This window comes from Monopterus albus, unplaced genomic scaffold (assembly GCF_001952655.1).
Source record: "Monopterus albus unplaced genomic scaffold, M_albus_1.0 scaffold59.1, whole genome shotgun sequence".
Lineage (NCBI taxonomy): Eukaryota > Metazoa > Chordata > Actinopteri > Synbranchiformes > Synbranchidae > Monopterus > Monopterus albus.
Genome location: NW_018127939.1, coordinates 2,041,320 through 2,054,209, shown reverse-complemented (window position 1 = coordinate 2,054,209; position 12,890 = coordinate 2,041,320). Strand labels below are relative to the sequence as shown.

General features: G+C 41.2%; 1 protein-coding gene across 1 annotated transcript in view; it reads left to right on the top strand.

Annotated features, from left to right (window-relative positions):
• The first annotated feature begins 6,330 nt into the window (after nucleotides 1–6,330).
• The window catches only part of hipk2 (homeodomain interacting protein kinase 2), a 67,492-nt gene continuing 60,932 nt past the window's right edge, over nucleotides 6,331–12,890 (top strand). The window contains exon 1 of the mRNA XM_020602970.1: nucleotides 6,331–6,796. Coding sequence (XP_020458626.1) covers nucleotides 6,778–6,796 — 19 coding nt within the window. The 5' untranslated portion in view covers nucleotides 6,331–6,777. The remainder of the gene's footprint in view (nucleotides 6,797–12,890) is intronic.

Genomic DNA, 12,890 nt, shown 5'->3' with positions numbered 1-12,890 from the left:
CACTTTTAGCTGTTCAGCCAGCTTAAGGCTGAGCCTATATACTCACCAGTAGAAAGTGCCACAGAGATGAGGAAGAGTTTGACTGACATGTGCAACCCACTGGCCTTGACATGGATTACACAGAGAAATCAGTTACAGCCTCCACACCCCTCAGTTGCATACACTGGATCAAGCTCCTTAAAAAGAAAGCTGGAGAAACCAGAAATGATCATTGTGAAAAAGCTGTTGCATAAATGTCAATGACACATGTAACGACAAACAAATGGCATTTAGATAAATAAAGAAAAAGCAGGGTCCAAACATGCTATAACAAAAAAACAGAAAGAGATGTTGTCACCGAATGTGCCAGCATTTTGAAGGATGACTCTGCAATGATTATGTGATGACTCAGTTATTATATTTGAAGAGTATTAGTCAGTGTGTACCGTATCTAACAAGCAACCTCTTACCACTTGAAACGAAGACAGTAAATGCTACATTCTTTGAGTATAGGCTACATCTCTTTGGATCGTGCTAAGAGGCTGATTTGCAGATTAGTTGTTTGGTTTCCAAGGCAACCTGTCAATTATTTGTTCCAGCGGCTTTGTCGAAGCCTGGTAGAGCGCTCACCCTTCCCTTCCACTGTGACCCCAGTGTCACGTCCTCTGTAACATCATCATCAATGATAAACCTCTCAGGAACATCCAAAGAACATCACATGCGGAGCAGCACCAAGAACAAGCAGTATTAAGCAGACACACGGAGACACGAGACAGGACGTTGCAACACAAACAGATCTTAGTGAGAAACATTGCTGAACAGTCAAAAAATAAAAAAAGAGAAAGCGAAGCAATGCAGTGTGCTCTAGATTTTATAGGGCATGACAAATTGCTTGGTTGTTGAAAACGCAACTGCATGCATTGGTGCGTGTGAAGCATATGGGATAATTATTTACAGCTTTGGGTTGTAATTTATGCAGCTTGTTGGTTGTTAAAGAAATACTGTAGCAATCAAAAACCTAGTGCAAAAATCATCATCAGATGAATTTAAACTCTGTTTACTCTGCCGAGATGTCTGGTAAACCACCATCTCACACAGCCAGAACAAACAGCACGCTCATACATAGCAAAACACACACACACACAACACAAAAGGCCTTGTGCACAAAAGAAAACAACACTTTAGTGTAGGACAACTGTCATTCACATAATGGCTTAGATGGACATGTTTTCATAGTCCTCAACATTTCCTCTTTCTAAACCTGTTTGTCAGGTGTTTATAAGACAAATAGATGATTAATGAGTTCTCTGCCATATATTGTAAGTGGTTACCTCTTTCTGAGCTAATTATAATGGTTAATATTTATTAAAGAAACACAAAGATGAAACATATTCATGACAAATGCACCACAAATACTCCTGTTTACACTGAGCTACATATTTAAACTGATGCAGTCATATGCTCTTAGACAAAATGGATTTAGGACTGTAGTGTTAGTAAATGTTTCCTAAAGTAATTACTTCTGAATGTCATTATCTTACAAATTTGACCATTTCTGACATTATGCATGGCAACAGTTTGTTAGGGACACTGTACCAAACTGGAATTCAGGCTTTTTCCCTCAAACAAATTTTGAAATGTCACAAACTAGGGCTGGGTAAAAGTGAGTATCCCATGGGAATGTCCATTTAAAAGTCATGTCAGTGAACCAAAGAAATGACCCCGATTCCGATACATTTAAAGGAATATTTGGACCTGTGGGACTAAACAGTAGAGTTCAGCATGGTTAGGGGTCTGTGTTATAGTGTTCAGTGCTATACAAAAGGTTAGAGGTCAGTCATGACTGAGCTTCCCAGTAACACAGAAGGGGAAGAGCAAAAAAACAAAGAGATAATGTTTGGGCTCTTTGACTTCCCTTGAATTTAATTCTCAACAACCCAATGAAGGCAATGACAGATGGGAAAATGTTCTGATATAGGACCACCTACGCAATGTGATTTCAGCAGATAATATATCCCTGATCTGGGACCAGGCAATAGAAGATAATGAAAGAGTGGTACTCTACAGTATATGAAGCACAAACAGTGGCAACTGCTGCATAATAACAGAGCTGAAATACTGTATATACACCACCGCATTTCTGACTCATCCAGCACTGTGACTATGTATGTCATTTATTTTCATATTGTTTGTGAAGTCTCATCAAAGTTCAGGTAGGTTTTTGAATACAATACATAGCCTTCACACAAACACACTGTAGCCAGACTTAACTTCTGCTTAACTCCTCTTAGCTCTGTAGGCTGCACTCGGTCCTGTGCCAAAACAAGCGGGAGCAGCTATACTCAACAGAAGTCACTAGTGAGTAAATGCATGCCATAAGTCTCTCTAATTATAGTGCTTGTAATTCTAATGAATCAATTCATATGATCAAATTTTTCATATGTAATAACTCTTTATAGTTTTTAATCACTCAAAGAATATAGTGTTGTGTAACAGAGACTGGAAACAAATTTACTAAGACACTGCTGTTGTTGCTTGCAACTTGGAAATTGTTTTTTAAACTCATCTTGGTTACATGCGCTGTACAATTAAATCTCCAGTCATTCTTGATATTCAAATTCATTCATGTTCAGTTACGCAATTAAAGCTCTTTGAATGTTTTGTGCCTATCAATATCACTCAGTTATTCCATAATTTTTTTCAGAGGTGTATCTTATTTGTGTTCAGCAGCAGTGCAAACATTTTATTGAGCTCTCGCCTTCTGCCACACAGACAGGGCAATGAAGAACCACTTCAAAGTTTACATGTTTCCAAGAATTAACCGAGGACTTCCATGTAGTAGAACAGAACAGAAAAATAACCAACATGAAAATGTACATACTCGTCAAAATGCATGGCAAAGAAAAGTGACATAAGTCATATTACAGCAGGCCATAGAAGCAAGTAAAAGTAGCAATACCGCAGTGTAAAAACACTGTTGCAAGTTAAAGCCCCGCAGTCAAAATGGACTTAAATAAAAGTACAAAAGTATTTACATTAAGATAAAAAATAAGTACAGATGATGTATATTATATTTATCAGTTATTTAAACGTAGTACTTGAGTAAATGTACTTAGTCACTTACTACCTTTGGGTACTGCCCATGAGGCACTGCCAATAATAACACTACTGCTTCTCTTTTTCAGTAAAATAAAACAAAATAACAATTTAGTACTTGGACAACTCAATAGTTTCAGTAATGTTCTAAATCCCTGCGGCTGATTGCTGCCTAACCAGCTCTCACAACAATCAGCCTCCATTCTTTTATCAGTCATTAGCCTGCCTGACTTGTTGTTGAGTAGGGTATATCCACATGCTCCACAGCAACCTGTCTTCAACCTGTGCGGGATTTGTAGTTCAGATCAGTGAGTCATGATTATCCTCCATGATGAACTTGGAGGAGGGGAGCTCCATTAATCCAATGTAATTGCTCCAGACGAGCTGTGTGTCTGTCAAAGCATTTGTTCAACATTTCATCAGCTGTCTGTCTGTCAAGCACAATATCTTTGACACACCTGACTGGATTTTAATAAAGCTTCAGGGCATGATCACTGTGTTGGGACATTTTGAAACTCATCCCAGTGAGCCTAGGTGTGGTGCTGCGGCATTGGTTTAATTACCTGTTGCACACCTGTTGATGAATGAGGTATAGATAATGGATGGACACCTGTGGATGAAACCTTTTTAATTTTTTACCAAGTGTAAATGTCTTTTTTCTTTCCCAACTATGATCAAACCCAATCCCAACCCTTTCTGTAACAATTTGGAGTTAAAACTCTTTTGTTCAAATACAGGCAGTCCAGTGGGGAAATCAGCATGAACTGTCAGAATCATTTCCTAGAAGTCCCCAACTGCACACAAAACACTCACAGAGAAGTAAAAACTGAAGTGAACTTTTAAGTTATTTCCCAAACTGTTGGAAAATGTCTTGCAGAACAACGTCCTGATTTAACCCCAGTGTCTAATTTCAGAGTTAAGAGTGAACACAGTTTTACAATGGACTGAATAACTGCAATAAATATTTTGACATTTCTAATCGCCAACAACAGTAAGTGGTTTACATCATTTGATCGGACTCTGTTGAACTGTCACCATATCCATTCTTTATAATTAACCTGGTAGGTAAAACACTGTTAATACAAATGAAGGATTTTTTTGACCATAATTATTTTATGACTTTTGTCTGCACCATTTGGCTATTTCTATAATTGGACTGAAAGGCCTAAGGGAGGTACAATGGCTAGTGGCCATAACATTAAACTGGTCATAAACACAGAAAAAAACTAAGTTTCGGATCAGATTTGCATAAAATGGGAGAATGAGTTCTATCATTTTTGCCTTGTCAGGATTTTACAATCTTGCTGTTTGTCCTGAGAAGGACTCTGTAGTTTTTAAGTGCCATCATACCACACAGTCTTTCTTATAAGAAAGACTGCAACACTGCAGCTGGGATTGGCTCCAGCCCCCCATGTGACCCTGTTCAGGATAAGTGGCATAGATAATAGATGGATGCTATACCTGCTACTTCACTGCTACTTCACCAGCAAAACATTAGCATTATTAACAGATAGCATTTTTCCTTATTTCATGATCTCCACTAAAGCCTGCACTATTTGCTGGTCTGCTTATACTTTAACCTCAATGCAACTACTAAAACTATAATTTTAAAACACAGTAGTTGAATATGTAAAAACGTCAGTCCACTGGGTCAGGATACTGGTTGCATGATGCTTATGTGGACAGCATTATCACAATTTAGTGGATAAAAGACAATTACAGCTTTTTCTTCTGAAACTCTTCTTAAAAATCTGCATAAACACACTGTGCCACAATAAAAGAGTAGAAATAATCAAGGGCCTAAACATATAAGAATGATTCTAATGTTGTGTATTTTATCTTATATTCTCGTATGTTGAATATGCTCCCACATATTATATTTTACAGTAGGTAACTCTCTCAGTATTGAATATCTTACCACAGAGTATACAACAAGTCCCTTTAAGAACATTCTATTGGTTTGTGTTAAGGAAGTAGCATGAATAAACAATGCACTGCTGATAGGAAAACTGCTCTACTTGGTGTTTTAATGCTGAACGAATATAGGTCTGCACACCCTGTGGGCCTCTAGCTTTATGCCTGTCCTGCAGTCACATCATCACTTGGACGCGCAGCAGTCAGCTCCATACGATGCGTGTGCAGGCTGCATTGCCGTGTGACATACTTAAAGTGAATGAGTAATTGCATAACCCTGCAAAACTGTGTGGCTTGCAACATGCACAGCATCTACTGAAATTAGAGCATCACTGATTGTTTTTCTCACATAAAAAAATAATGACTTTAAACTAGTTTTGTTTCCCCCGACAGATTACTTCTAAAGCTAAAGTCCTGTTTTAGTCTCAAATTTATTTTCGGATTAATGCATCTTGTTAGGTATTAGGGTCAGGTTATGGGGTGAAATGGCTCTGCTGTGAGCCGCCCACTTGTCCAAATCAACATATTTCATTTAGAGGTTGGTGCGTATGTTGCTCTGCGTACATTTATGGTCGCTGGTAAATGACAGATTACTCACATTTGTGTGAGTCCGTGTAATCCGATTCCGCTCCAGTTCATTCTGTGCAGATCTCATGTCGTCATAGTGTAGCCTTCAGTAGGAGCGCTTCAGCCTCACGTAGGCATGACCAAACACATGCGGAGCCATCCATCCCAGATGCACTTTGCAGGGCTGAGAAATTTCAGCAGCTGTGTTAACAGTCTCAAGTCACATTGTGTCCAGATAATTAGATCAGGTCGCATTAATGTCCATATTTATTTAGATTACAGTGTGACTGTTTGCATTTTGCTGTCACAAAAGCCTAAATGTTGAAAGCTGTGCTTTTTGTCTTATGTATTATGATGCTGTGGTTATAGCCTAGCCTATAATTATAAATCACATGCCAGTACTTTATAATTAGTCGTACTACTAATAGGCTTCGTAGAACTGTAACTGCGCTATGGCATTTTTTTTTTTACTAGTTTCAATTTCATTTCTTGTTTATCTAGGCTGCGGTTTTGTTCATCTTTTGAAGCACAGTTATCGAAATCAAACGTTATTCATCTTTAAATTTATTTTCCTTTTTATTGTTCATAAATGTTGCTTCGCTGCAGCATATTAAATTGTCTTGCTTAGTAGTAGCATTGTTTCTAACATTCTCCCTTTTCTTCACTTTGTTTCATTATAAGGCTACAAACTGTTTGCTCTTTAATCTTAGCTCTTATTTCATTGCGTATGTAAATGATGGCAATGATGCTGACGTTATTAGCATTGTAGTCCTGGAGCAGCCTGTTAGTTTGGAGTCCGGAAAGCGATGCACCTCCTCGTTGTCTCCATCGACTCGATCGACACTCGATTCTCTCACTGTACACCAAACTCGCTGTGCTCTGACCACTGCAACTTTTGCAGACTCCTCACTCCACAGACATGCCGCACAATAGCTGAAGTAAACCTGTCACCGTGGCTCTCTGTTCGAGCCTTCCGATATAATCCGCAGGTTGGATTTGAACTGCACAGCCTGGCTCCTGTCGCTTTCCTCGCATCGGACCCTGCGTTTGCAAACGCCTGGATATGAATTATGAGCGTTTTCCTCACTAATGAACTGGGCCAGTAATGCAGGAGACCGCGGCGACTCTCTCATCGGTGTTTCAAGATGGCAGATTTTTATTGAGTTTTGAACAGAAATCTCGCTTTATTTTTTGCCATGAATAACAGAAAATCTTGCACCGATGGCCCCTGTATACGAAGGTAAGCAGGTTTTGAAAACGGGCTGTTTTTTCCTGTTGGGTCTCAGTCACTGCCTCCTGTGTCAATTGTGATACAATTGAACTGCGGCTGATACGGAGGAAAGAGATGCGTTGCAGCCTATATGTCAAAATCATACAACAAATATTTTCCCAATACATTCTAAACCTACCACAGGTCGTTTGACAGATTCCCTGCAGCTTTGTGTTGTGGGGCTTTTGGTCACATTAGTAAACGCTCGGTCAGACTGTGGTGACAATCTGAGCTGTGTCTGTTAAAATAGCGCTGATACAGCTGCGATCCTCTGCCGAATAAGGTCAAAGACAAACCTGTGTTCAACATAAAGTGGTCTTCATGTGGACAGACACCTGGAAATGTTGCGTTTTGTCCTCACGTTTGTTCCTGGCAGAAATTACAGCTCTGCTTAAGGGGAAGGAATGAAAGAAGGTCGGAGCCCGATCGGTCCGAGTGTCTCCTCTTTTCACTCTCATTCTTCCAGGCTATATCCAATTATTTCACATTAGTCATACAACTAACTGACTTGAGGTGTTTCACTGCCTCGGTGTAACGATGCCCGTGTTTTATTTTTCTTCCGGAAACGAAAGACAAGCTTAAATCGATCATATTCGGTATCGCTGCAGCACTGTGCCTGTGACTAATCCAATAGAGAGAATGCTACCCTGCAAGCTTCTGGAAATTCTTTGCCACCATACAGTTTTTTTTTTTTTAATTCAAAGAGAGTAATTCACACACAGACAATGTGTTTGCTTTGCAATGTCGTTGCAAGGTGGGCTACAGATGTAAAACAATGCAAGCGGCCCACTATAACCCGTGCACGATCGAGGACTGAACTGCAACTACACAAATAATATGAATAGGTTGAATAGTGTGCTATAACATGGGCATTAGTATGGGGAAAACTGCATGTAGTTTTCTATTATATTTGGATGTAATTCAGTAGTAGTGATGTAGTCTGTCATTCAGAAGTACTGTAGCCTTAGAGATGATCTTCAGTCTGCAAGAGGAGAAGTAACCTACACTATGACAATACTGCATGTATAGAGGGAACAAAGGTTTACAAGCTGATCAGTAGCTTGTGCAAACTGTATGACAGCACAAAGCAACTGATGTTTCCAGTATTTATTTTAGAGCAGCTTCATGTTTAATATCTTTTCTACCCTATAGTCCCTCTGCTGGTATTAAAAGGAATCCCTTCTATTCAGAATCACCATTAAGAAAAAGAACTATTGAAAAGTAACACTTTAACATATTTAAAAGTGACCTTAAAGGAATGTGTTAGCATAAGTGGGTCCTAATAGGAATATTTAGATTATGTTATAGCCTATAAAATACAGTATGTTGAAGCACAAAAAGGTGGCAACAAAACTGATTTCTAAGCGCTGTTAGGGCCCCGTAGCCATATTGTAGTGATTTTTCATTAGGGGTGTTGAAGTTTAGAGACATAGCTTGAGACACCGGTGTGTCAACATAAAAAGAAAAGTTGAAATGAGACTCCTATGCAAAAGGTAATTAGTGTAAATTACATTCCCTGGCTTTTCCTTTCACCATGGAGAGGAGGTGAAGGGAAGAGAAAGAGGCAGCAGGGGGAATTAATTACCTTGCCTGTCCTCCTCGGTGTTCAAGAGTGCTGTTATGTAGAGCAGTCATGGAAATGGCCAAAGTCTTCAGTGGAAAATAGGTTTGGGGGGCCCTTCACATAGAGTAAGACCAGCTATTATGGTGATTACTCACCCTTGGCTATAAGGCAGCTAATAACCTAAACCTACATGATGAACTACTTCCTTTAATAGTTTAAAGTAGAGCTTGTTGAGGAAAAACAGCTTCCAGCAGACATGCTTTTGTTTGCCGAAGCACATGATTTCACATTTATAATAATTTATAAGGAATTATTTGTTTAAACAAATGCTTGATTGTGGCCATTGTGCTCGTGCCAGTTTGTTTCATTGTCTTGTTGTTAAGTTCTGCCTTTGTTTCCTCTGGGGTTTTGTGTGTGTGTGTGTGTGTGTTTGCCTTTGGTCCTTCTTGGCCCAACCAGAAGGCCATCAGGCAGGCCTGCTGCCAGGCAGGGCAGTGGTCTGATCACCCTTACAGCCTGGTCTCATAACCCAACCTGACACCTTGATGGATGTCTGATGAATGGAGAAGGTCCAACAGCCCCCAGCTATGGAAAAGCTAATATTCAGACAAACTCTGCCTGCCCTCTGCCCACCTAGATATGGGTGTTGTGGAGAGCTCATGCAAGCATGTGCATATGTCTCTTTCTGCGCATGAGCCAGTACATGTGTGCCATCACCCATTTGTAGGCCAGGCCTGCAAAAGGATTAGACAGCTGTAGAACCAGGCACCAGACAGGAAGGCAGCTTCATTTGTGGATTTGCCTCTCACAGGTCAACCGGTACTTTTCTAAAGAAGATTCAGTCGCTCCCGCCTGGAAAAATGGACAAAGTATGACTCAGAGCCAGGTGATGATGATTATGATGATGATGATGATGGTGACAGGCACTGCAGCATCACAGGCAGATTAATGTTTTATCCATCCACATAGCCATTATGTGTTAATGTGACTTTGAATTACCTTGTGGTTTCCGGGTATGGGGAATGCTCTTTGCCTTCACTGGGGGAAAGTTATTCCGCTGAAGAAAAGACAAAAGGACAGAGAAAGCAAGACTTTCTCAGAAACTCCCATCACAGTTTCCCTCCCTCTTCCCCTCATGCTTGTTTGGAGCTGTTTGATTGATATCTTCCTCACAGGCCATGACCCAGGCTTAGAGTCCAAGGTTGCAGCTTTTTAAACTTTAATTAGAATTGCAGGAAGAGCCCTGGGGGCTTTGGGGGTGCAATGGCAGGGCCGCACCCTGTGGTAGAGTCAGGGGAACTGAGGAGGATCTTTCTTCCTGACTGTTATGACAAGCATGGTGGTGTGTTTAGCTCTTCACTGTCCAAAGTGGAGAAAAAGAAGGGCCAGGGGAGGGAGGATAGCTAAACAGCTGGTAAGAGATGGGGGGATAGTGCATAGCCAAGAACAGTCATCTCTCTCTAAATCCTTCTAGGTGCCATTCCATGAATATATATCTTTTATTTTTCACTTTCACTCAGCGTCAGTTGATATCTGTTTGTTGGCCTGATGCACCCCCCTCATGACTTGTTTGGGAGGCTGTTTGCTCAGAAAGGGTTATGAAAATGGATAAGCCGTCTTTACAGCTACCGCGTTTGCATTATTCAGGGCTTCCCATTTGAAAAGGAAGTGAAATCCTGTGTTGGGGAATTCTTTGTGCTATTGATTTGTTGAAGCATTTAGTAGAAGAACCTGAGGATTTGGAGGGAGATAAAATGTGAGTTTTATGTGAGATGAGGTGTATGTAGCTCTCCACTGAAGACACAGGAATATGTGAATTCGCTGATGTGCTGAAATAGTTCACAGGTGTGATCTAGGGGTATTGGAAACAAGGAGAAGGAGGAAAGGAGGGAGGGAGGGGAAGCATCAGCCTGAACTGAAATGACAGATTAGTAGAGGCCAGTCTGACACAGAAGGCCCAGCCTTGAGTATGAGCAGAATATATGTGGCTGTTTCAAAAGGCTAAAGCTTTCATACACCCTACCCTGTTCAGAAAATTCCTCTGGACTAAAACTGCTTCCAGTACTCCAGCATCATTCTCCTGTCTGTTTTTTCATATGCAGGATGCTCAGTTGAACTGCAAGGGGACTTTGTGACTTTTATTTTCTCCTCAGTCGATAAGCCTCCCGTTTTAGTGCTTGTGCCATATGTTTCAAACCTCCCTCAGAAACAACAGGAAGCAGGGCTCTGAGGTCCTTAAAGCAGGGGACCGCATTTATAGTTAGTTTGTATCAAAGTGGAAGAGAGAGGATGGCTGGGATGGAGCCTCAACTCTGTCAGCAGCTTACACAAGGCATTAACGTGTTGGTTGTCATGCACGTGCGAAGGCCCTGTCCCCCTTGCACTGCCGTTTCACACTGTGTATGGTGACAGCCTGTGTCAAACGGCTGACTCCAGCGCTGACTAGCAATGAAACAGCTCCAGGAAACTAGTGTAACAGGCAACTTACAATTGGGTTTAGTATAATATTGAAAAGTCTCTATTCAAAACACCCCACTCTTCTGCTACCTCTGTTTTCTCGCCATGCTGACTGTCTCCTGCAAGAACAAATTGTTGCCTCAGAAATATTTGGTCTCCCACCAAATACAATATCAGATATCAATAACTGTGCCATGACCAGCACGGCACTCACTATGGCACATGAGCCTGAATATCTGCTCCCATCCAGTCACAGACCAGGGGCAGATCAAGAAAAATTTTGGACAGGGTGGCCAGGTTGGGGCACAGACTCAGAGAGGGGTGGCACATTTCAAATACATAAATAAGACACACACAGTTCTTTGTTTAGTTAACTTTGGCTGCACTCCTTATTTACTCCTGGCTGGGGACAATCCTGCACTTAGTGCGTCACAACAATCCATAGCATTTTTGTGATTTGAAAACTAAATGTGTACCTAAAGAAATGTTCAACCTCCGTGCATTTGAGGATCAGTGCGAGAGAAGAAAATAGATCATGTCCATCGCAGACTTAAAAAACCTCCACTTGTTTAAAGTAATGTAGAAACCACTCCTTGGCGCAGAGGATGAGAGGAGCATCTGTTAAAAAGTTTTGGTGCTGAGAGTCTTTGTACCTTATGATACATCCACTGCTTTGATCTAGTGCGAGAGCCACAGTTCACACAAAGGTTCACAGTGAATAAAGCCTTTTGTTAACACGGGCCTGTTAACCAATAATTACACAGGGATTCCTACAGCATAAAGGGCACTTTATATGCTGAGGGCGTCAAGTCATTTTTTAAAATGTGAATAATGTTGCACAGCGCAGCATGAGCAGGATCTGCATTTTGTTCACATGACACATATTGCGTGCCCACTTTGCAATCTCTCATCATCTGCCAATAACTCCCCACCTCACCCCCAACCACATTTCCATGCCCAACCCCCCACATCAATCTCTTATCTGTCCTTCCATCCCACTCTGTTTGTTGATAAGCCGGGAGGCCACTGGCCAGCACACATGGTGCCCATGTGACACTTAAGCAACAGCCTGATGGCCAGATTGGAAGCCCCCATGCATGTGTGTGTGTGTGTGTGTGTGTAATTGAAGGCTGGTATGGGAAGAGGTCTGGCTACTGTAGCTTTTTTGTTCTCTCTAATCATGACCCCCACCCATCAATGCCTGCCTCGCTCACTTCCCTCTGGTTTGTCTTATTCCCTTGCCCCATTAGTAACTCCCCAGACCAAACCAATGGCTTGTTTATGGTCCACACTGTCCCGGGTCTTAATCCTATTGCTTGTGATAATGTCCCCACCATACTGATCAAGTCCACTTCACATCACACTCTCTAGAAGAGAGCTGACGGCACTGGCTGTTTTTATCACTGGCTCATTTAGCCTTTCATCTTGACACGACACATTGCACCTGCACACATGAAGCTCATAAAAAAAAAAAGTTGCACAAAGCCTTGAATGCAGTGCAAAGAAAACAGATGATGTAAGGTACTACAGCTGGATAGTGAGGGCAACTACCACACTCACAGCCACTTCATTTAAACAAAAGATCCTAACCATCCCTTCGTGTTACCTGAAGCGTGGAGTGAAAAATGGTTTGCAGTTTTTAATCAAGCCTTTTATAACCTCCACATTTTCCCTCCTCTTCTGATGGGAAAGAGATAATTGTTTAGGAATTAAACTCACTATTTTCTAGGTTTATCTGAATTTTTGAGTAACAACATACGCTTGCACCACTTAAAGCACTTGTGTTGCAGAAGTTCTTGCTAACTATCAAATTTAACTTGCTACTTTAGGTCAGCTAGTTTAGAAGCTAGCTAAGCTAGTAGCTTAATCGAGAGCAATGGCTTCCCCCTCTTCCTCTCCTCCTTTCTCTTGCTCGGAGTGTCGCATGTTCAGTTATTCCTCTGCCTCCTTTAGCGATAATGGTACTTGTAATAAATGTCAGATGCTAGCAGCATTGGAGGCGAGGCTCACAGACTTAGAAGCGCGGCTCCACACCATGGAGAA